Raw genomic sequence first — 21,494 nt, 5'->3', positions numbered from 1 at the left:
TTGAGTCAAGTTACCGACTGAGACAGAGCAATCCGGGTGGCTTACCCCATGTCTGATATCAAGTTGTGGCCGACACTCGGAGCAGAACTCCAAAGCTCACTGACACTGGGCTGTGTCAGGAGCCAGAGCTCGCAGTGACAAGACGAGCCGAGTCCTCACGGTCCACCACGTTGCCTGTAACAGCCATCGCAACGGCCCTGCGGATCGAGCTCTCTCGCCCGTACACACCTGTAGGCGTAGAACAGAGCTATAAACGCTTCTCTCACAGGCTCCAGCCAGGCCTCGTCACTTGCGAACGGCGGCCTTAGCCGCTCACCGTGACGTGCATGCTGCCTTGTATCATACGGCCATCGCTAGCGGCAGTGCTGGACTGTGCTGCCGCACGAGGACCGACACCATCCCTTCAAGAGGAAGGTAAGGGAGTACACAAGGCCCGATGAGGTTGTGAGGGTCTCTATGTTTATTGATCCGCATACACGCCTATACTACATACCAAGCCTCTCCCCCTCCCTCCGCTCGCTTTACACAGAAGAGAAGAGCCCTGCCCGGCTCGGCATCCTGCCCTGGGTACTCTCGTGTCCCTCGTTCTAGATCCCCACCTGGGGGCGGTACAGCATCCGTCCCTGGCGTTGCACCTTCCCTCCCTCGCCCCGCGGGCGCAGTCCTCGTGATGCTTGCTCTCCCCGTCTACGCCTCGGCTTGGCCTGCATCGCCTGGCTGACTCCTCCTCCTTTTCCTCCTCCTTTTCCTCCTCTGCGTGCTTGTTCGCCATGGTCCTTGTCTCCATCGCCTCCCAGTCTTGGAGGAACGCCATGTCGCTGTGATGAGCCTGGAGGAGCGAGAAGTCGCAGACGAGGTTGGTGCTGCTGCTGACGGGGCTCACGCAGGGCGAGGAGCCCCATAGCTCGACGAAGGCGCTCATATCGGTTGGTGTCATGCTGTCGTTGCTCGAAATGTATGCTCCACAGCAGCCAAGCTTCCTCTTTTACTCAAAGTTAAGTTAAAAATCAGTACGAGGACAATCAGGAGAGTCGAGGAGGCTTGACCCTGACACTGTCGCACAGGCCCAAACGGCGAGAAGAGAAAAGACAGCGAGAACCAAACCTAATCCTGCCGACTGCTGTCCCCCAAGCTTAACTGATACCTTCACTTAACGGCGCGCAGGACAAGTTCCCCGCGCGGCCATGCCAGCGATGTCGCGGTGGCCGCCGCCGAACCCCTTTTATGTGCCTGGGAGCTCCACTCACTCCGGTACCCCCACCCCTGGGGGAATCAGGGCAGCCTTACACCCCTGGAAAGTAGGACAATGTCCCGGGTCTTGCCCTATCAGTCACTACCCCACCTGTCTTAAGGTCTCTTCCCACTTCCGGCGTGGACTTTCGGGCGCATCTGGTGGTAAACATCGTCACGTCGGGCGTGACGGGCTAAAGGCCCGGGGCTGAGCCTCATCCAGTTAAACGGCAACCATGGCGAAGCCGTGGACCCGGCCCCCGCCTCTCACCACCGGTCCGATCCCTATCTCCGCACTATGAGAGTACCCGTGGCTCAGAGAGGGCCGTGACGGGACTCTCCAGTCACAAAGTTGGGGAACGGGACTCCCCTGATCTCGAGGATTGACTTTAGGCTGGCACGGACACCGGTTGCTTACGGCTGGATCGACCAAAGGGTGAGCTTAGGGGTTGTCGTGAAACACACTTGAACTCTTTTCAAACCATCGGATCGTCAGCGAGAGTCAAAGCTTCAACGGCCGGGCATCCGACTTAACTTTGAGTAAAGATTGTCCGATCCCATAATCTGTTTACTATGATGCGATCAATACTGATCGGTTTTCCCTCGGCACCGTGCCTGAATCAAGTGACAGGTTCCGAAGTTCCAATCATCAAGCCGGCACAGCCTGAGTGACAGGCCGCGGGCAGCCAACTTGCCCGTGACTCAGGCTACTGGCAGCTAACTTCAGTGCCCGTGAAACTGTAGAGACCCTCACAACCTCATCGGGCCTTGTGTACTCCCTTACCTTCCTCTTGAAGGGATGGTGTCGGTCCTCGTGCGGCAGCACAGTCCAGCACTGCCGCTAGCGATGGCCGTATGATACAAGGCAGCATGCACGTCACGGTGAGCGGCTAAGGCCGCCGTTCGCAAGTGACGAGGCCTGGCTGGAGCCTGTGAGAGAAGCGTTTATAGCTCTGTTCTACGCCTACAGGTGTGTACGGGCGAGAGAGCTCGATCCGCAGGGCCGTTGCGATGGCTGTTACAGGCAACGTGGTGGACCGTGAGGACTCGGCTCGTCTTGTCACTGCGAGCTCTGGCTCCTGACACAGCCCAGTGTCAGTGAGCTTTGGAGTTCTGCTCTCTCGGCCACAACTTGATATCAGACATGGGGTAAGCCACCCGGATTGCTCTGTCTCAGTCGGTAACTTGACTCAAACGTCTACGAGCCTGTTGACTCTCAGCTCATATCACTGTACGAGGGGGTGACGGTATGTTTATTGATCCGCATACACGCCTATACTACATACCAAGCCTCTCCCCCTCCCTCCGCTCGCTTTACACAGAAGAGAAGAGCCCTGCCCGGCTCGGCATCCTGCCCTGGGTACTCTCGTGTCCCTCGTTCTAGATCCCCACCTGGGGGCGGTACAGCATCCGTCCCTGGCGTTGCACCTTCCCTCCCTCGCCCCGCGGGCGCAGTCCTCGTGATGCTTGCTCTCCCCGTCTACGCCTCGGCTTGGCCTGCATCGCCTGGCTGACTCCTCCTCCTTTTCCTCCTCCTTTTCCTCCTCTGCGTGCTTGTTCGCCATGGTCCTTGTCTCCATCGCCTCCCAGTCTTGGAGGAACGCCATGTCGCTGTGATGAGCCTGGAGGAGCGAGAAGTCGCAGACGAGGTTGGTGCTGCTGCTGACGGGGCTCACGCAGGGCGAGGAGCCCCATAGCTCGACGAAGGCGCTCATATCGGTTGGTGTCATGCTGTCGTTGCTCGAAATGTATGCTCCACAGCAGCCAAGCTTCCTCCTTTTATGTGCCTGGGAGCTCCACTCACTCCGGTACCCCCACCCCTGGGGGAATCAGGGCAGCCTTACACCCCTGGAAAGTAGGACAATGTCCCGGGTCTTGCCCTATCAGTCACTACCCCACCTGTCTTAATGTCTCTTCCCACTTCCGGCGTGGACTTTCGGGCGCATCTGGTGGTAAACCGTTCATCGTCACGTCGGGCGTGACGGGCTAAAGGCCCGGGGCTGAGCCTCATCCAGTTAAACGGCAACCATGGCGAAGCCGTGGACCCGGCCCCCGCCTCTCACCACCGGTCCGATCCCTATCTCCGCACTATGAGAGTACCCCGGTGGCTCAGAGAGGGCCGTGACGGGACTCTCCAGTCACAAAGTTGGGGAACGGGACTCCCCTGATCTCGAGGATTGACTTTTGGCTCCGGGGACTCTGGGAATCCCGGCGCCGAGTCCCATGCCATGATGATCTCAGCCGGGGAGTGTTTGTCGTTCGTTTCAAGTTTTAGCCAGCTGGGGCCCGACGGTACCGCCGTTCGGTCGTAGTATGCCCCTGCGGCGTCCGATCAAGTGAAGTTCGGGTGCCGGCGTTACTAGTACTACAACGGTAAGCCGAGTGGTACTCAGTGTCACCGGGCCATGATCGGATGTTTCAAGCCGCTGAGCTTTCAACCGTGCCGGTGACCGGGGCGTCACCGTGTAGCTCAGTTGCGGCGCTCCCCCCCCCCGGGCCCGGGCCCGCCGCGGGGTGACCGCCGGGGCTCAGGCCCGGGCCCGGCCCGGCGCCCGGCCCGGGTCTCCCGGCGGCGGACCCGGGAGCCCCGCCCCGCGGCCCGACGGCTGTGAACTCCGAAACCGTTCAACGGAAGTTGCGCCGAGTCGACTCGGCGAAGTTGCCTCTCAGTAGAGTACCTAGCCTCCGAAGTAGTATCATATCTACAGTCTTCATCCGACTGATCCATGATCAGTCAATCAGTGCAATGGTAAAAGTATTTTTATTTGAACCGGGCGTGTAGAACACTGGAATGGCGGGTGGCATATTCAAGTAGCAGGGAGGGGAAGAGAGGTAGAGAGTCGTGCTACGGTCGCTCCACCTTCTTTCACCTCTCCTGTGCCTCATGCGCTGGGATTGAATGTCTATCTAGAGGATGCGATGGATGGCTGGTTGCAGCCTTGCGGCATTCTTGCTAGTCTGCTGCCCTTCCTCCACATGGGCGTGGAAGATTCACATCTTGAGCCCAAAGGCAGGACAGACGATCGTAGCGCCAGTGGATGGCAGGTTTCACCTGCAGTTCTTCGTGTCGGACATGAATCTTGCTCGCGAGGTGATCTTGTTGTTGTCCACGGCCTCGTTGACGTGTCTTGGTTTCAGGAATGCAGCGACTGGACCATCTTGACAAGTTTTGGATCGCTCTCCCACTCAGGCACATCCTGCGATTGCTGGGAGCACAATCCGCATGCCAGGGTACTGAACGGGTGTGAGATGAACGTGAATGTTCTGGTGAACTCGTCATGGTCGCCGCTCATTGTAGTGGATATTGTGGATAAAAATGGCCATGCGATTGAAAGCTCTTCCGTGAGGCCCTTTATCCTTGTGAAGAACGTCTCTGCCTTGCAAGCAAAGGTGCAGAGGTTCGAGTCTCTAAGGCTGTCAGGAGAGCTCGAGCAGTGGTCGCAGAGGACGCTGGATGAGTTGAAGTGGATATCAAACCTGTACAAGTACGAGAACAAGGTGTACAGCCAGAATGGGGAGGATGGGGTGCTGAAGGAGGTTTTCTCTTTCCTGGGATCAACGAACAAGTTTGCGGTTGAGTTTGGGTGTGAGGACGGTTCTGAGATCAACACGAGGATGCTGTGGGAGGAGCAAGGATGGAGAGCTGTACTTCTCGACGGAGGGCACGAGAACACATCCTTGCATGCAAACGCTTCTCTGTTGAAGTGTTTCATCACCAAGGAAAACATCGTGGAGACGCTGATATCCCAGGGCGTTCCGAGACGCTTTGATTTGCTTAGCATCGACATCGACTACAACGACTTCTGGGTACTTGACAGCCTCTTGAACTCCTTCTCTCCCCGTGTTGTGATCGCAGAGGTCAACAGAAACTTCGAGTCCTCCGAGAGCTTCACGGTCCCCTACGACGCTGACATGCACTGGACAGGAAGTCGCTTGGCAGGGTTTCCTCATGGCACCTGCTACTACGGCATGAGCGCCAGGGCCCTTGACAACCTAGCGAGGTTCCACGGGTACAGGATGATCTACATGTTCGCCGATGCCATCAATGCCATAATCGTCCGAAACGACCTGCTAAGTGAGACGACGCTGAGTGAGGTAAACTTCGAGGACGTCGTGCCTGCTCCTCTGCCGGGCCTGCACGCTCTGTACGAGGGGGGGAAGCCTTGGATACAAATCTCGCTGATGGAAGGAGGAAGGGATGGCAAGGAGAAGCCCTCTTTGAGCATGCGACAAGTCTGGTTGTTTGTCGACGAGTATACGGAGGAGGGTCAGGTCCGGGAGAGAAGCTGGCCTTTCCGTATGTTTGCAGAGGATGGGGAATATCATGAGGGATGGTCTCAGAACATATCCCATGCTCCAGACGACGAGGGAGAAGGAGGAGGAAGCAGCGAGAAGGAGCGAGAAGATCTGATAGACCTTATCTTCTCCGGTGATGTATCAGATTGCTGGGGATGCTGGGACTCACCAAGATGTTGAGGTCGGAGCCACAGGATCTTCGAGAGGATGAAGCAAGCTGAGGTAAGGAGGGAGGGGGCAGGAGGGAGGTTTGCTCCTGACTGACAGTCAGCGAACTCAAGTTTCAGCCGTCAAGGAGGAGGTGGGCGGAGGATGGGAGAACGCTTGAGTTGTCAGTGTCTCGTGCAGGATATGCTTGCGACGTTGGAGTTCCTCAACAACGCAACTGCACAGCTACAGGTGAGCTGGGGAAGCTACAGCAGAATGTGACGAACAGGTTGTCAAAAGGTTCGATCCTTGCTGGACGTCGGTTGTGGGGATGCAAGATGGCAGTGGAGGCTCTTCGCCTATCGCGAGGTGACTAGAATCGATCTTGATAGTTTCTGCTGCTCCACCCCCCTCTCCCTCCTTCCCCTCCTGTCGCTGCTGGTGCTGGTGCTGGTGCTGGTGCTGGTGCTGGTGCTGGTGCTGGTGCTGGTGCTGATTCTTTCATCCGGCCTGGCTCTTGGGCAACGGAGCAGCTGCGATACACCGGACTTGATATCTCTCCACGAGCGGTGGGAGCTGCGAGAGAGGATCGGAGGAACAAGGAGCTGGGGCTGCGTTTCTACCTCTGGGTGCGTTGGAAATTTCGTATATCTTGGCGATGGCTAATTGTTGCCCCTCACTGGTTGCCTTGCGGCAGGATGTTGTAGACATTCCTATCAGACGGTTGAGAGGGGATGTATTGTTTCTTGGCCTTATGTTTGGTCTTGCAGCCGGTTCGATGTGATCTTGTGTCGAAATGTTTTCCAGCACATGTCACTTTATCAGGCGTTCAAGGTGAATCTTCCATCACTCTCACGTGCCTCGTGACTTGTTGTGGAGGCTCTTCGAAACATCGTTTGCAGTGGATCGACATATCTCATCGCTACTTCTTGCTCTTCGTCCTCCAACATGGGTATTTCTTGATCCGGCCTGCAGCGCTTTCAAACTCAGGCACTACTGCAGACTTGAGTAACCATGGCAGAGGACCTTCCTGTAGTCACGAGGAGGGAGGAGGAGAGGAAGAGACGAGGACGAAGCCCTGGAACCTGGAGGAGCCTCCTTTTGCTCTCGGTCCTCCCCTGCTTGAAGACTTTCAACGGCCAGGTGACGTCTTGTGCTCGTTTCGAGGTTGTTCTCAGGTAAAGAGACAGGAGAAACATGTCGGCTCAAGATGTGGGAGCTGAGAGGTCGAGGAAAGCACGCGTGTGAGAGTGTGCAGCTGATATGATAGTGAAAGATTCAAAGATAAAGGGAACAACATCGGGCACGTTTGAAAAGTTTAATCGGCCACGGCGAGTCAATGAATTAACTTCTTCTACCGCTCGCCACCGATCACTCGTCGTTGTTGGAGCCACGAGGCTTGAAGGTTCTGCGAGGACGGTCCTGCTTTCCCCTAGGCTGATCATCCCTGTCCTTGGCAAAGGAAACCTTAACGGTCCTTCCTCCAAGATCTGATTCATTCAACGCGCTGCAGGCTTGCGAGGCAGCCTCCTTGGAGGAGAAGGTGATGAACGCAAAGCCTCTTGACCGGCCAGTCTCACGATCCTTGACTACGTACGAGTCCTCCACGGGCCCAAACTTTTCAAACGTCTGCATGAGATGTCAGGGGGAGGAGATGAATGGACTCGCGAGAAACCTCCCGAAGATCTTCGCTGCTGAGAGCGAAGGGGATGCCGGACACGAAGAGCTTCTTGTCATTGATCTTGTCCATTTGCATGCTTGTCGTCGAGAACAATCTCTACCCGCACATAGTCAGAAATTCGTACAGAAAGGCAAAGGAGGCCACTCGGTCGAGGTGCCTCCCGCGCCATTTCGGCATGTTTGCTTGCGCTTACCGGGCTTCTGAGAGAAAGGCTCGCTCGCTGGAGAGCTGGGGCCTTCCACAAGAAGGAGGGAGAAGGCGAGAAGGCCAGGGTAGAGGAGAAGAGGAGGCAGAGGGTCTGCTTGCGGAGCATGGAGGCCATCGCGACTGGGAGGCCACGGAGGAGCAGCCATGGTCCGGAGAAACGATCACGATACTCTTTCGGAACTTTTACCGGGCTTCGAGAACTTTTCAATGCACGTGCTGGCTCATCAACACAGCGCCGGGCGCCGCAAGCCGCCTCCCGGCCGGCCAATCCGGCCGGGCCCTTGCAGCCAGTCCGAACCGCGGCCCGGTGCCCGACTGTCCCGGAGTCCGGCGGAAGCCGCTCACTCGCACTGAGTGTGACAGGCGGGGGACCGGGACAGCGCCGCGCGAGTCGCGGCCGGGCGTGATCGCCCCGGCGGCCGGGCGGCCTGAGCGGTGCCGCTCGGCAGGCGGCGCCGGGGCCCGGCCCGCTCTTCAGTGCCGTAAACATTCCCCCAGTCTGAACTTTTGAGAGGCTAGACGGGGGACATCACAATGGCAGGGAGGCGTGGGAGGGAGGGGAGGGAGGGTGGCATGGAAGCTGCAGTGGAAGCGTTATCAGGCTACATCGTAGCAGGAAGAGCAGGACAAGAACACGGGACGCTCGAAGATGTGGAGAAATGTTGCAGGTAAGAGTGCGAAGGGTGGCAGGTCGTTGCAGGAACTGGAGGATGGGGAATGAGAAAGTAGGGAGGTCGCGGGCAGATGAGGAGGCTAGGCGCTGAGTGATGGTGCGATAACGATGAGCAATAGGCTGATGGGCATCGACTTGCTCCGCCTGCCGACTGTTCACATAGCAGGAACGAAGGGCAAGGGCTCGACCTCGGCGTTCGTGGAGCGACTTCTTCGAACAACAGGGTGAGAAATCTTGGGCAGGATATCAGATTGACTTGCAACTGGGTGGAGGAAACGAATGATTTGAAAGATGTCTTGACGTTTATGCTGCTCTCGTGTCTTGATTCTGGTCCTGTGCTCCTGTAGATGACAATCTGATGTCGTTGAACCTCCAGGCTGAAGACGGGTCTCTTCACCTCGCCCCACCTGATAGACGTGAGGGAGCGAATCAGGATCAACGGAGCTGTTCTATCCAAGGAAAAGTTCTCTGATTACTTTTGGGACGTACACGAGGCTCTGTCGGGGTCGTACGGCAGCAGCCTCCATTACTTTCATTTCCTCACCGTCCTTGGGTTCTACGTGTTCCAGAAGGAGCAGGTGGACGTGGCGGTGGTCGAGGTAGGGCTAGGAGGGCTCAAGGACTCAACCAACGTCCTCCCTCATCCTGTTGTCTGTGGAGTAACGCTGCTCGACTATGACCATGTTGCTATCCTCGGCGATACCCTCGACAAGATCGCGCGGCAGAAGGCAGGGATCTTCAAGCGAGGTGTCCCTGCCATCACTGTCTATGACCAGAATTCTGAAGCGCAAGATGCATTGGAGGACACGGCAGCGGCAGTTGGATGCCCGCTGTATGTAGCTTCGAGGATAGAAGACTACGATGTCGGCAAGTACGAGAATATCTGCCTCGGTCTACATGGGTCTTTCCAGCGGCAGAACGCCTCTCTAGCCATCGCTCTGGTCCGCATGTTTGCCATTCGCATGCAGGAGGACTGGACCCAAGACGCTTCTGTGGCGAAATGGAAATTTGCGTGCAGCAAGTTGTGGCAGGACCCACGTATTCAGCCCTGGGGCCAATCTCCGACGATTTCCGGAAACGGGTGGAATACGGAGGAAGGGGAGCCGAAGAAATCGACTCCTTCGAGCCACCTGGTCCCAGTCAAGATGCCTCTACATGACATAGAGTTGACCAGCCTAGCCAACACGAAATGGCCAGGCAGAGCGCAGGTCCTCTACGTTCGTCCCCTCCATTGCCCAGCTCTTGTCCCTTCCTCTCCTCCCCCTCTCCTTCTCCTCACATTGACTAGCTCTCATCTATCTGCGTCTCTCTCCCAGCTGAGACTTCTGACACCCTTCGAAGGTGCTTGACAGTCTCCCTGGCCTGCCGGGGGCGCGAGTCTTCCTCGACGGGGCTCACACCCAGGAGAGCCTCAAGTGCTGCAGCTTGTGGTTCGAGGAGGCGCTGACGAGAGCCTACGGCCACTCTCGGCCTCAAGGATGCGCCCCCTTCAAGACCATCTTGTTGTTCAACACCACCGGCGGAAGGATCGCGCAGAACCTGCTCTCGCCGCTTGCGAAGCTTGTCCGCCCTTACCGGCAGTGTAGCTGCAGTGCTCCGTGCCCTTGCAGAGACAGGAAGAGAAACCTCTTTGACCTTGTGCTCTTCCTACCCAACGACTCCTCATTGTCGTCAGTAGCCAAGAGTGCTGAGGTCCGGCTTTGACTCTCTGTGCCGTGTTCTTACACTTGGGAAAGGCGGTGGACTACTCTTGGCAGGAGAAGCTCGTGCTGGAATGGCGGAAGTGTTTTGCTGAGGACGCTGAGAGTGAGCTAGGTCAAGATGCATATTTGGTGCATTCAAAGGAGGCTATCAAGGTACGCGCGGAGGTCCGTCATGCTTGACCGATCTCTGACGATGAGCAGCAAAAGATCCTGGACGAGAGTGACAGCGACATGCCCAACGTTGCCATCGCTCAGAGCATATCCGAAGCGTTGGAGGGGATCCGGTCTGCCTGCTCGTTCCTGGAAGACAAGGGCGAAAAATATCCCTTTGAAGTTCTATGTGAGAGCAACCGGCGGGATGGAAAGACGCTGAAAGATTTTATCAGGCACGGGATCTCTTTATCTCATCGGGGACATCTTGGCGCATCTTGCGGACGAGTCTATCCTCTCCCTCTAATCCCTGTGACGAATTCTTTTGTACATTCTGTACTTTGGCTATGATTAGGTGACCCTGCCGTCTGGTCGGATTGTGATTACATCTCATACTTGCTTGTTGGCAATTTTCGCTGTTCTCGTGCACAATCGTTCAACCAAGAAGCCTCAACAACCACACCTCCATCCTTCTTCGCTTCCCTGTACTTCGGCGTGTTGGGAAAGGCGCATATGAGATGCGTGCAACCCGACAACCACTGCGGAGCATACCGAGCTCCCAACGAAAGTGCTTGTTCTCTTAGTTGTGCTCGGCTTGGGTTTTCGATCCCACTGATTGAGATGTATACTCCATTGAGCGGCAAAATATTCGCAGATTTGCCCTCTTTTCTTCTCTTAGCGGATGATTTTGCAGCTTGTTCTTGACTCTTCTCTGACTCTGCACTGGCATTTGGCTTCAATCTCTTTCCTGCTTCACTGTTGTTCTTCCTATCCTCAGTCGATGCTTGTTTGCTGCTTCGTTGAGACGGTTGCGTCAAGTCCAGGGCATCTGTTGCTTTCTTCGCTACCTGCCCACCCGAATTCTTTCCCACGGATCGATCATTTTGGCCTGGAGACGTCGATGAATTGCTTCCTGATCGCGAGCTATCACGGGCACGATTTGTTTGCGGTGTAGCTGCACTATGGCGGCTGGTTTCGGCATTGTTCGTCGCTCCTGCCGTGAATGTTGAGCTGTGCTGATCGACGCTACATGGCGACTCCTGCATTGCCTCCATGGGTTTCTTGTCAGGCGAAGCAGGAACGGCAGGGATCGACTGATGCTCTTCTGTCCGAATCTTGACGGAAGCAAGACCAATCATCTTGTCAGGCTCAAGCAGCTCACTCAAACAGGACACTGTCACTTTCAACCTGCACCATTTCTTTGTCGAGGAGCAAGGTAAAAGACTTGCTTTTGAATCACCACATGTGAATGTTCGAGACCTGTCAACCCCTTTCTCCTGTTTGAATTCAAGTTCCGTTCGCATGAGTGCCTTTCTCATCAGGCTCCTCCATTCCTCCCCCTCTTCTTCTTCGCTTCCTTGCACTTCAACGAATTGCGCTCCCGCGTTTAGGATCTCTATGCCATAAACCGGGGACGGCGGCTCCACCTGGAGCACGAGGCAGCCTTGGTTCACTCCTCGGGCAAGGAGCCACTTGACGTATGCCTCCTGCTGCAGCGCATTGCCGCCTCTATGCCCGTCGTCCTCGGACGAGCAATCGACGAGCCTCACAGCCATGATAATTTGGCGGGAGAACCTCCCAACCAACTTCCGAACTCAGTCCGATCGACGGTCCGTCACTGACAGCACATCTTTACTCAAAGTTAAGTTAAAGATCAGTACGAGGACAATCAGGCCCGAGAGTCACTCACTGACCCGGCGTCTCCGTCCGATCAGGATCTTGGCAACTTTCAAGTCACCGTGAGTGGCCCGTACTGATTCAAGTTTAACTCAACTTTGAGTAATAAACTTTCATTTAAGGCTTAACTTTGAGTAAAGGGTTTCACTCGTGGCTGAGTTTACTGGCACCGGGCCGGCTTTCAAGAGTAAGCCTGCCGGTCACGTGGCCAGTACGGTGACCGCACGCCCGGCCGCTTACTCAAAGTTGATTAAAAATCAGTACTACGGTACGAGGACAGGATGGCAGGAGAGTAGACTGACTCGGAGGAGGCTTGACCCGGACTCCCGGCTCCTCAGTTAAGTTAAAAATCAGTACGGGGACAGTCAGGAGACCCGCCGGTACAGGTGACCGGCGGAACGCGTTGCCAAGTTGAGTAAAAATAAACCTTCAACGCCCGCCGCTACCAAGAACGTACCCGAGAGCGGCCCCCGGACCGGGATGCCAGGCTTTGAACAGCGTGATCTGTGGCCGCGGGCAACAGCGATGGGGGTAGTGGGGGTGGTCCGGCTTGGACGGACGGTGGACTCTCACACTTCATGACGCAAGGAACTTGCCATGGAAGGAGGTGAAGTTTTCGGAGTTCTGCAATGAGATTCCTGGGGTGGGTAAGGGTACCCACCCTGCTCTCATGCCGGGGAAGCCTTGAGAAGGCTCCTTTGCCGGGTCATCAGCCTCGAAGTCAACAGCCTGCCTCAGGCAGCTGGGGGTGGGTCCTCTCGGGATTGATGTTGCCAAAGTTGTGGGGGTGGGGGTGGGGGTGGCCGACGGAACTTGGCGGCTCGGATGATGGCACAAGGTAGTCAACTTGTTGGGAAGACTTGCGGCCCTGCAGTACCCCGAAAATCCCTTTAGAGGGGGGGGTGGGGGTTGGAGAAGTTGGTGGCCAGTAGGTCCGGAAAAGTGTAGAAGGAGGGAAGGGTGGGGTACCTCGAACTGCCGGCAATTATGGTACCCCCCTTAAATTCTTTGTACCCCTTGTGAGAGGGGTAAACTGAATAATCGATCATTGCAACACCGTAGGGGTCCAGTGCATCGGGGGTAGTGTCAGCAAATTGCCCTCCGAGGCTCGCTGTGTGGGGGGTGGGGGTGGGGGCGAACCAACTGAGGTCGGAGATGCGGATCTTTCCGTGCGATGGTTGGGAGGATAGAGGGGAGAAGGGAGCGCGGCAGCCATGCGAGCGATGAGGCGCTGCAAGTGATAAGAGAAAGAACTTTCGGAAACATGTTTGAAGGAACTCCTGCATGCTCATGAGATGAAGATGTTAGAGTGCAATCCTGAGAATTAGACTGAGATTTGCCGCTTTCATGCTCCGAGTTCTTGTACCCACCTATTTCTCTTGCTTCCTTTTCTTGCTCAGTGCTGACTTTGAAGATTCAGTTTTACGCAATCTGAGGATGGGGAAATGAATTGATCGTTGGGCATCATCCTAGCTTCGCATCTTCTACTTCGTTGTCACATCGCACGGTCGCAGGATATTATCTGTGGGAGTCTCAAAGGTGTTGCGTCATCCATAACAATCATCAGCTCTCTACAACCTGCTTCTACAACAGTGACGAGGACTCCTCCACGCGTTTGATCGAGTGAAGATGGGCAACAGTGCAAGTTGCTGTGACATGTGCAACGGAGAAGCCCGTCGAAAGCAGGAACGCATTTCGATACACAATTTCCAAGCTCCTGCAATGCAGAACGTCTCGGCAAGTTCTGAGAACAGCAGCGAGAAGAAGAGGAAATCCTTTGGGCTGAAACCAGGTATCGACGTGGACAGAGCTTACGACAAGATCCGCCAAGAGTACCAACGAAACCGCAAGGCCTTCCAGTATCTCTACCCCAACGAGAGCCAGGACATGGTGCAGAAGACTTACGGGTTGGACGATGAGAGGCAGCACGAACTGATGAGGATCAAACGGCATTTACAGGCCGGTCAGATCTATCAGCTCAGCCGCAGCAGAGATAGTCCAGATGGCAAGACTGCCGCAAACAAACCAGCTGACTGGGTGCTGTGCTTGAAGAGAGGGAGTATGAGCGGAACCAAAGGAGGGATATATGAGGCCGACATTCGTCAGATACATAACTTCTCTAGAGGACTTCAAACTCACAACGACGACAACGCCAAAGGACTCGATGAAGTTGGAGTCGCGCGGATGAAATTGTCCGCAAGGGAGGAGGAGCTCGCAGATCTCAGTCAGCGCCAGCTGTTCATGAGGAAATATGAGGAAAGGCAGAGAAAGGCTGGGAAAGATGATGCTCTTTATCCAGCCCTGTGAGAATGCATATGATGCTTGATAGACTAGACTTGTGCTTTATTTACATGTTGCTTGCATAAAAGAAATCTTCACCTTGGACTCCTTGCAAACTCAAGTCCATCTCTTCAGAACCCGCCTCCATATTTGAAGAGGGCAGATCTTCTTCATTGTTTGCAATTGGAGCAGGTCCCGTGATCATCTCGTTTTGAGGGCTCAGAGTTCTCCGCGCCCTTGCGTCCTCAAGTCAACGACAGGCAGTGGAGGAGCAGAGGCGAACCTGTTCTTCTTCTTGTGCTTTCCAACCTTGTGGCTGGTTTTAGGAGAGCCTTTGAAGGAAGCGATGCTCAATATCGACATGATGGCTCGGAGGAGGAGGAGGGAGCAGAGAACGTAGATCGAGATGAAACACTGTCGACAAGAGAATCAGACTAGGCAAGGGACATGTCGACGATGTTACCAGTATACCCAAATGCAGCCGCTGGCTTTTGGTCAATAACGTGTAGAAGATCGAACTTTCTTCGTACACGACGTCCTGCACATCCGGTTGAGTGCAAGATAGGACAAGTGTAAGATCTTACGATGTGAAAGATCGGGTTGACCTTGTCATCCACCTGCTCGTGATCGTTGGGCCGGTCTGACTGCCGGGTGTCCGTCTCGATGACTGGCAGGCCGCGGCGGAGGGCCAGGAGGTCAGCGTCATCCTTTTTCTTTCTCACTCTTTCAAGCTGCAACGTCTCGGCCTGCAGGTCCACAAGCCGACGGATGTTGATGCGATAGTGTCCGTTCCTGATGCCGGGGAGACACGAGGCCAAGGTCACGTTCCGTCCGAGGGGTCGCAACAGAGACTCACCGGACGACTTCGATGGGGAGTGAGAAGCTGACCTGTTCACATTGAAGGTGAGGACTCGATTGCTGTGTAGACCGAAGCACAGGTCGGAGAGATTTCAAACAGTCTCACCTGATACCTCCCATCATTCTCATACAACACAGGGATTTCCGAAAAATCCTGTATCCCCTTCCATTGTGCTTGCAAAGTAGGACGGTACTGCTGCAAAGATCATTGAAAGCAAGATACTGCGTTGTTCACCTTCAAATCTGCGAGTAATGTGGCACCAGTGAAATTCTTTCCTTCACTTTCCAGGTGAAAGTTGATGACAAACAACGCCCATCGCTCGCTGGCCACACGCTCTTTGAAGGTCTTCCACCAGATCTGGATACGTTGTAGTAGCCGGCAAAAAGCTTCCTGCAGAGATGCAGCTAGCAGGCTGCCTCGATGTAAAACCCAATCCACTACGACTGGCGAAGAGCTCGACTTGAAAAAACTCAACAGAGTCGAAGCATTCGCTGGCATGTTTGCGACTTGCACGCGAATGCTTTCGATGATCGGTACATTAATTGGAGACATGCGAGCCAAGAATTTGTTGGAGTGATCCTGAATACTCTGAGCGTATTTGAACTCAACACCCAAGTACGACAAGTAAAGCCTGATCGCGTACATAAACGCATCTTGTTGCAGGCTCAGGGTGAGCTGACTGCACTGCAGGTTGTCAGAGATCGGATCGAGGGTGGATATGATCTGCCTAGTGTAGACAGAGAGGATCGTTCCATGCACTTCCCCCCCGACATGAACCTCGTACTTCCAAGCTTCTTCAGTCTCCGCGCTCAACAGGTCTTGATCAACTCCATCCACCACCTAGTCATTCATTCATGATGGAGCGAGTGAGAACAAGACACTGACCTGCATCTTGAGTCTCAGGATCAGCTTCCCGAACACCGTGTTGGGCCCCACAGTCCATCGCACGACGAACTCTCCGTTGCTTCGTTGCACTCCCGACGAGTTCAAGTTTGCCGAGTGTTCCTCCGAAGCGTTGGTAGCAGGCAAGGGGACTCGTTCTCGCTCAACGCTGCTCGAGCCTGCAATGATGCGATGCTGGCAGATTTCCCCGGAGAAGTCAAAGATGTACAGAAGCACCCGAGCTGCGTCTTCACCACTCGCCTGCACCTCAACCTGAGTGGAAGTCTCGATCACTTTGAAGGCGAACAGAAGCTCCGATCCGAAGGTGATGGTGCCCCCGGCAACAGGGTTGCTCTTGATCATCTCAACCCGCAGGTTGGCCGACACGTTGAACTTCAAATGCTCGCAGATCGCCTCCGACATGTTTTCATCGGCTGCTGCAGAGCCACAAAAATTCCTCAGCATCTGCGGAGTGCCGGCATGATGGGCCGAGAGAAATCGGAAGGTCACACTGTACTCCCCCAGCGACCTGAGGTTGGTTTCAACCTTACGGACAAAGGTGTACTTGGAGATGTTTTCTCCTGAGGACAGCACGCCTTCGATGCGGCGCCCAACATCTTCAGTTGGAGAGATGAGCTCCATGACAAACTTCCTGTGCTTTGCTGTTCGGGAAGTGAACGGACGGAAGTGATTATCTTCTGTCATGATCCCTGGGATCATCTCGACGGTGACTGTGTCGCCCAGAGACGCGTTCCTCTTGTCGATTGTGATGTTGCTTGCCACCATCTGCTGCTTCAGGTTGTACCACAGCATAGTGTTGGTATGGACCTGCGAGTTTACCGTTACCGTCTCCTTCCCCGACTTTATAGAACACCTGGCCGCTCTCAGGGTCGACGATCTCAATGATAAAGTGGAGCCTCCCAGAGGGAAGCAGAGCCTCGCTGCTCAAGGAGTAGTTGAATCGGATCGGATCCTCGTTCTTGGTTCCTGCACGTGCTGTCAGTGACGAGGAGCGGCAGGTCGAGTACACCGTTCAACCACTGGATGCCCATGGTGAGAAGGGAGGCATCGAGCACGCGAAACTTAATGAGAAAGTTCCCTTGCAGGAAGTTGCCGTTGATTGCATTGAACATCACCAGCCCGACGCTGAAGTTGCTCCCTAACTTCACATCTCCACCGACCGGAACTTGTTTTCCGTCTGCCATTGCTTGCGAGGAGATGCTGAGGCCATACCCGATCTGAAAGCAGGAGTGTCAGCAAAGACTCGCGCGATCGTCACCCGAATACAAGTTTCGTGTCTTCTACGCTGAATGAAATTTGACCCAAGCCAGGAACTTCGCTTTTTGCCGTGATTTCTATCTTCAACTTTCCCACAAAATCCGATGTTTGCACGAGTTCACTGCAAGAGACATCTTGAGGACGGGGTATGAGGCAACATGGGAGTTTCACCTTGCGATGTAGCTCTGAGTTTCAACATTCCATGGCATGTCAACGTCTTGGAGCAGCTTGACTTGCGTCGCCCCCTTGTGTCCACCGAAGTATGAAGCACTCAATCTCACTTGCAGCCCACTGTGAGGCAGCCCGCGGAAGGTGGAGACAGCCAACTCCGGGCGGATGGAAGTCCCTTGAACGATCTGATTGCTCCCTGCCCGTACTGACCACATCATCTCTGACAAGGGGCAAGCCGACAGCGCGTCAGCCTGGAGGACATTCCCAGTCAGCGTCTGCTGCAGCTGCTTGTCAGAGCACTCGAACTCGTAAGAGATGGCGGTCTGAAAGGAGTGAAGGAGGAGGGAAGGGACTGAAGAGAGGGCCAGGTGAACCAAGAAGGCGCTCTTGAGGTCCGTGGGTGCCTTGCCCAGAAAGCAGACGAGTGCGTTGAGGTCCAAACTCCTGGCCAAGATAGCACCCACGTCTCTACTTGCTCGTTCGGAGTAATCGGAGGAGTTGCCGTCTGAAGTCTGATTTGTCTGCGAGCCGCTCTGATGCTGAGCAGACTGCATGGAGAGCAATTGAAGGGTCGCAACCCCGTAGACCGTTGTCTCCAGCGAGATGAAACTCTTGGACGGGTCGCCGTAGAACCCTCCGTACTTGGGCAACGACTTGTCCAGCTGCTGGAAACTCACGATAGCGTTGGCCATGGCAGTTGCGTTCTGAAACTCGAACGCACACTTCCTTGCTAGCAGGACGGCATAGTAGTTGGCTGTGATCACGTTTGACCCTCCCACATGCTCCTTGGGAAGGCTGAACCAGGAGCCTGAAGCGTCCATGGAGTTGTTGAGCATCTGCCGGATTCTCGATGCTTCAGCTTGCAGGTCATGCAGCTTCCCGAACTGCTCGGCAGCCAACATGAGCAGCGCAGAAGACTTTACGTCCCCTGGCTGTCCCGGCGAGGGCCCGAAGAGGCTGCTCTTCTCATCCCACATGCTTCGAAAGTACGAGGACAACTCAGCCAGCTCGGGCAAGGGGATGTTAAGGTACTGAAAGCAGAGGATGGCAGCATAGAAATCCTCTACCTTTTCAAGGCTTCCTGCGACTGGTCTTGCCCCCTCGTCTGTTTCCTCGTGCCCAGCACTGCGCTGGTTCCAACCAGTGGCCGCCATCACGAACTCAGCCGCCTTCTCTTGGTTTATGCGCGGCAGGAGGCCATACAGGCTTGCCAAGAACAGCGCCCTAGACGTCGCAACGAGGGTGGGGGGTCTGCCGTATCCTCCACCTTTTGCCGACTGGCCGAACTCGCCAGAGTAGAGACTTTCCACCAGGACGCCCATGCTTCCTCTGCTGCATTCAGAGTTCGCCACCATGACGAATCCTGCGAAGAGAAGGAGCAGGAAGAGCTCTTTTGTGATCGCGTCCCTCCTGAAGCTGCTCATTCGTGTCTGCATGGCCTCCCTCTCGGGGGGTCTTATCCGGGCCCTCCTCGCTCAGCCCCCCCCCGCCCTTGACTGATGCTGTTGCTCTGATCTGCTACAGCCATCACCGTCTTATCCACTAGCTACATCCTCCTTCACGCTCTCTTCACCCCCCACTCTCTTCTTCTTCCGCCTGTCGCTTGCGCTGCACTTCAGTTTGTAGCAGCCCATAGCGAAGGGTAAGATTCTACAACTTTCAAAGTTTCAAGGTTTGAATCAAAATTTCTGCGGAAACTTTTAAACTTCTGGTGTTCCCGCCATGCGGGTGGAGGCAACAAGCGCATGTTGCGCATGCGCTCTCGTTCTGTTGGCCATGTTGCTGTGCACGTCTCACCTGATCCAGCACGAAACTTGGAGAGGATGCGTCATATCCTCAGTATGGTGCGAGGGCAAAGGATTCCTATCCACAAACCATGATGCTACCCTGATCAAACTGATCCTGCTCCTGACAGGAGTTGCAAATTTGATATCTTGGATAAACGCAGAAGGCAGTTGGTTATGGAAAGCATCGACATTCATTGCATGTGTGTCGCTCTTGACTGCTGCTTTTGTGCCCATGAGCTGCGATGCTCTGGATCCTGTCAAACAAAGGTGGAACTATATCGGGTGGAATGACGTCGTTCACGATGCGTCACTAGTCTCCCTTCTTGTTTCGGGTTTGATTTCTTTGATATGTTCATGGTTTAAAGTGTACTCGGGCGGCTCGTTGCCGCTGAAAAAAGAGGAAAGCTTGATCTTGATCGCTCAAACTTTCACCTGCTTGAGCGTCCTCAGCAGTCCCTTGCACGTCTACCTCGTTTGGTATTGTCCTTCAGCTCAGCCTGGCATGCGAGTCTTCATCCTGTGCCTGGAAATTTTCGCGCTCCTGGGTTTGCAAATCTCACACTCTTGTTTGATAGTGTTCATCTCTGGTAAGAAGAGGAACACGTCATGACCTACGAGGATGGCTGGCTGTACATCATTTCTTCGCTCCTCTGGGTCTTGCTGTTCCTTTGCTTTTTGCAAGTTTTATTCAAAAGTTAAACACTCACGAGGCAGACAAACTGACTTAGAATTGTTAAGGAAGCCAACAATTAACTAAAGCCTCTGCAATGCTCTGAGAAAATATTTGATCTGACTTCAAGTCTGTGACGCCTTGACGGATAAAATGACTTTGCAGGTATTGTCAGAGCTTCAAAGTATAGATTACTTTACAAACTGGTGTATGCTGAGTTCGTAACATCGTCTGATATCATTGAACATATGCGGTATGTAGCTTCTCCACTGACCATTGCGCAAGGCCCCAACCAGAAAGAAAGGATACACACTGAAACCATCGAGTCCAGTCTATCCACCTCTTCCCCTTCCACGACCGAATCCCCCACGGCCACGTCCTCCTGGACTTCCACGGCCTCCAGGAGATCCACGTCCACGGAATCCTCCGCCTCCACGACCCCGAGGAGTCCCACCTCCTCCGCGGCCTCTTGGCGCACCTCTGCCGCCCCTGAAAGACAACTTGAGAAATGAGGAAAAGCAGTACACGATTGTTACCTTGCTCCTCCTCCTCCACGAGGCTGATTCGGTTGAGTGAATCTTTCCAGCGGCAAGAGCTTTTGAGGGTTGATGTACACCTTGTCACCGGCCTTGAATGAAGACGCCACGACACCCTCAACTGTCTTGACAGAGAACATGTACTTGTGGATAGGTCCCATGATCTCTTCTACCTTCCCGATCTGGGTCTTGTTCTCGAGGTAGATCGGAGCATTGAAGTAGGGAACCTGAAAACAGACATCAGTACGGCGACGGGGGCATGTGTTTCGGAAATAACCTTCTCGAGGCTGGCATCGATGACCATCTCTCCTTCACAGTCATGGACATACTTTCCGGCCTCTAAAATAACATGAAGGTAAGGGACAAGCGTCAAACTTGATGGCAAAATTACCAATGACAGTGTCTGGTGGACCCTCATCCATGCCTCGGCTTCCACCAAAGCCCCCACGCCCTCCTCCACGCCCTCCTCCACGCCCTCCTCCTCTTCCACCACGCTGATCGCCTCCCCCACGCCAGACCATGACTTATATAGGTTCACGAAAGTTTGATGCAAACTCCTTGGCTGACTCCGTTCTGTAATAACAGCAGCGGTTGTTCAGTATGTTTGGAGACAGAGACACAACAGGAAAAAGAATGCACAAGCATGATCTTCTTTGAACTTAGCAACATCTAGCAAGAGCCGAATCCTTGGCCCCCCGTTAAAACATGCTAGACTCTGCACGCAACCGGATGTCGCAGAAAGATTCTAGCGAACATTTCCTTGCAGATCGATCTAACTTTGAATGGTTCTTGTATGCTACAATAGGTACAGATGTTTCTGCTACATTGTACTTGACCATGCCATGATCTACCTCTAAACCTCTTCCCTCAAACCTCTCTCGCACTGCTGATTTCTTTCATTCCATCTCGTCGCCGCATGATCCTCCAACCACCCCTCACAATTCAGATCCTCACACCCCTCGTTCCTAGGGCAAACACCCCCTCCTCCTCACTGCCCACCCCAGAACGCACGTGCTGACCGAGTTTGCCGTGAGGGTATGAAAACCACAACTAATTTGTCATTTATTTTGTAAGTTGTTTCAGTTATATTTTAAATTTTGTAATAAAATTTGGTATGAACTCACTGAAACTTTCAAATCAACCGTGACCAAGGTGCTCAAGGACTTCAAAACTAGTACTCCGTGAGTACAGTCGGCCGGGACGGCCCGGGCCGGAGCGCTTATCTTCTGAGGCGGGCCAGTCACGTTGTTTGCAGGTGACGGCAGTA

At 54.5% G+C, this 21,494-nt stretch overlaps 9 protein-coding genes across 9 annotated transcripts; 3 read left to right on the top strand and 6 right to left on the bottom strand.

The window, feature by feature from the left end:
- Positions 1–58: 58 nt before the first annotated feature.
- Positions 59–937, bottom strand: GUITHDRAFT_100257 (hypothetical protein; the record flags this gene model as incomplete). Its single annotated transcript, XM_005840929.1, has 3 exons — positions 59–105; positions 160–228; positions 613–937. The coding sequence occupies 3 exons, from the start codon at positions 935–937 to the stop codon at positions 59–61; spliced, it is 441 nt and encodes a 146-aa protein (XP_005840986.1).
- A 1,353-nt stretch (positions 938–2,290) lies between these two features.
- On the bottom strand, positions 2,291–2,960 carry GUITHDRAFT_100256 (hypothetical protein; the record flags this gene model as incomplete). Its single annotated transcript, XM_005840928.1, has 2 exons — positions 2,291–2,309; positions 2,623–2,960. The coding sequence occupies 2 exons, from the start codon at positions 2,958–2,960 to the stop codon at positions 2,291–2,293; spliced, it is 357 nt and encodes a 118-aa protein (XP_005840985.1).
- Positions 2,961–4,641: 1,681 nt separating this feature from the next.
- Positions 4,642–5,310, top strand: GUITHDRAFT_61594 (hypothetical protein; the record flags this gene model as incomplete). Its single annotated transcript, XM_005840927.1, has 1 exon — positions 4,642–5,310. A coding segment is annotated over one exon (669 nt), but the record flags the coding sequence as incomplete, so codon positions are not given.
- A 1,734-nt stretch (positions 5,311–7,044) lies between these two features.
- On the bottom strand, positions 7,045–7,676 carry GUITHDRAFT_132430 (hypothetical protein; the record flags this gene model as incomplete). The annotated part of the gene is made up of 3 exons (XM_005840926.1): positions 7,045–7,302; positions 7,349–7,450; positions 7,548–7,676. 3 exons carry the CDS (start codon positions 7,674–7,676, stop codon positions 7,045–7,047), a joined length of 489 nt encoding a protein of 162 aa, XP_005840983.1.
- A 681-nt stretch (positions 7,677–8,357) lies between these two features.
- GUITHDRAFT_63878 (hypothetical protein) lies at positions 8,358–9,938 on the top strand (the record flags this gene model as incomplete). The annotated part of the gene is made up of 4 exons (XM_005840925.1): positions 8,358–8,458; positions 8,611–9,226; positions 9,380–9,442; positions 9,576–9,938. 4 exons carry the CDS (start codon positions 8,358–8,360, stop codon positions 9,936–9,938), a joined length of 1,143 nt encoding a protein of 380 aa, XP_005840982.1.
- A 532-nt stretch (positions 9,939–10,470) lies between these two features.
- On the bottom strand, positions 10,471–11,226 carry XRCC1 (XRCC1 in base excision repair; the record flags this gene model as incomplete). The annotated part of the gene is made up of 1 exon (XM_005840924.1): positions 10,471–11,226. The coding sequence occupies one exon, from the start codon at positions 11,224–11,226 to the stop codon at positions 10,471–10,473; it is 756 nt and encodes a 251-aa protein (XP_005840981.1).
- Positions 11,227–13,486: 2,260 nt separating this feature from the next.
- GUITHDRAFT_132428 (hypothetical protein) lies at positions 13,487–14,071 on the top strand (the record flags this gene model as incomplete). The annotated part of the gene is made up of 1 exon (XM_005840923.1): positions 13,487–14,071. One exon carries the CDS (start codon positions 13,487–13,489, stop codon positions 14,069–14,071), a length of 585 nt encoding a protein of 194 aa, XP_005840980.1.
- A 40-nt stretch (positions 14,072–14,111) lies between these two features.
- GUITHDRAFT_100250 (hypothetical protein) lies at positions 14,112–18,670 on the bottom strand (the record flags this gene model as incomplete). Its single annotated transcript, XM_005840922.1, has 12 exons — positions 14,112–14,280; positions 14,328–14,458; positions 14,508–14,582; positions 14,629–14,836; positions 14,901–14,932; positions 15,009–15,098; positions 15,138–15,743; positions 15,789–16,613; positions 16,660–16,772; positions 16,816–17,023; positions 17,073–17,184; positions 17,235–18,670. The coding sequence occupies 12 exons, from the start codon at positions 18,668–18,670 to the stop codon at positions 14,112–14,114; spliced, it is 4,005 nt and encodes a 1,334-aa protein (XP_005840979.1).
- Positions 18,671–20,023: 1,353 nt separating this feature from the next.
- On the bottom strand, positions 20,024–20,748 carry GUITHDRAFT_63765 (hypothetical protein; the record flags this gene model as incomplete). Its single annotated transcript, XM_005840921.1, has 4 exons — positions 20,024–20,180; positions 20,228–20,454; positions 20,505–20,566; positions 20,619–20,748. 4 exons carry the CDS (start codon positions 20,746–20,748, stop codon positions 20,024–20,026), a joined length of 576 nt encoding a protein of 191 aa, XP_005840978.1.
- Positions 20,749–21,494: the final 746 nt, after the last annotated feature.

The sequence above is a fragment of the Guillardia theta genome (assembly GCF_000315625.1).
Source record: "Guillardia theta CCMP2712 unplaced genomic scaffold GUITHscaffold_4, whole genome shotgun sequence".
NCBI classification, from domain to species: Eukaryota; class Cryptophyceae; order Pyrenomonadales; family Geminigeraceae; genus Guillardia; species Guillardia theta.
This window is presented reverse-complemented; position numbering and strand designations above follow the sequence as displayed.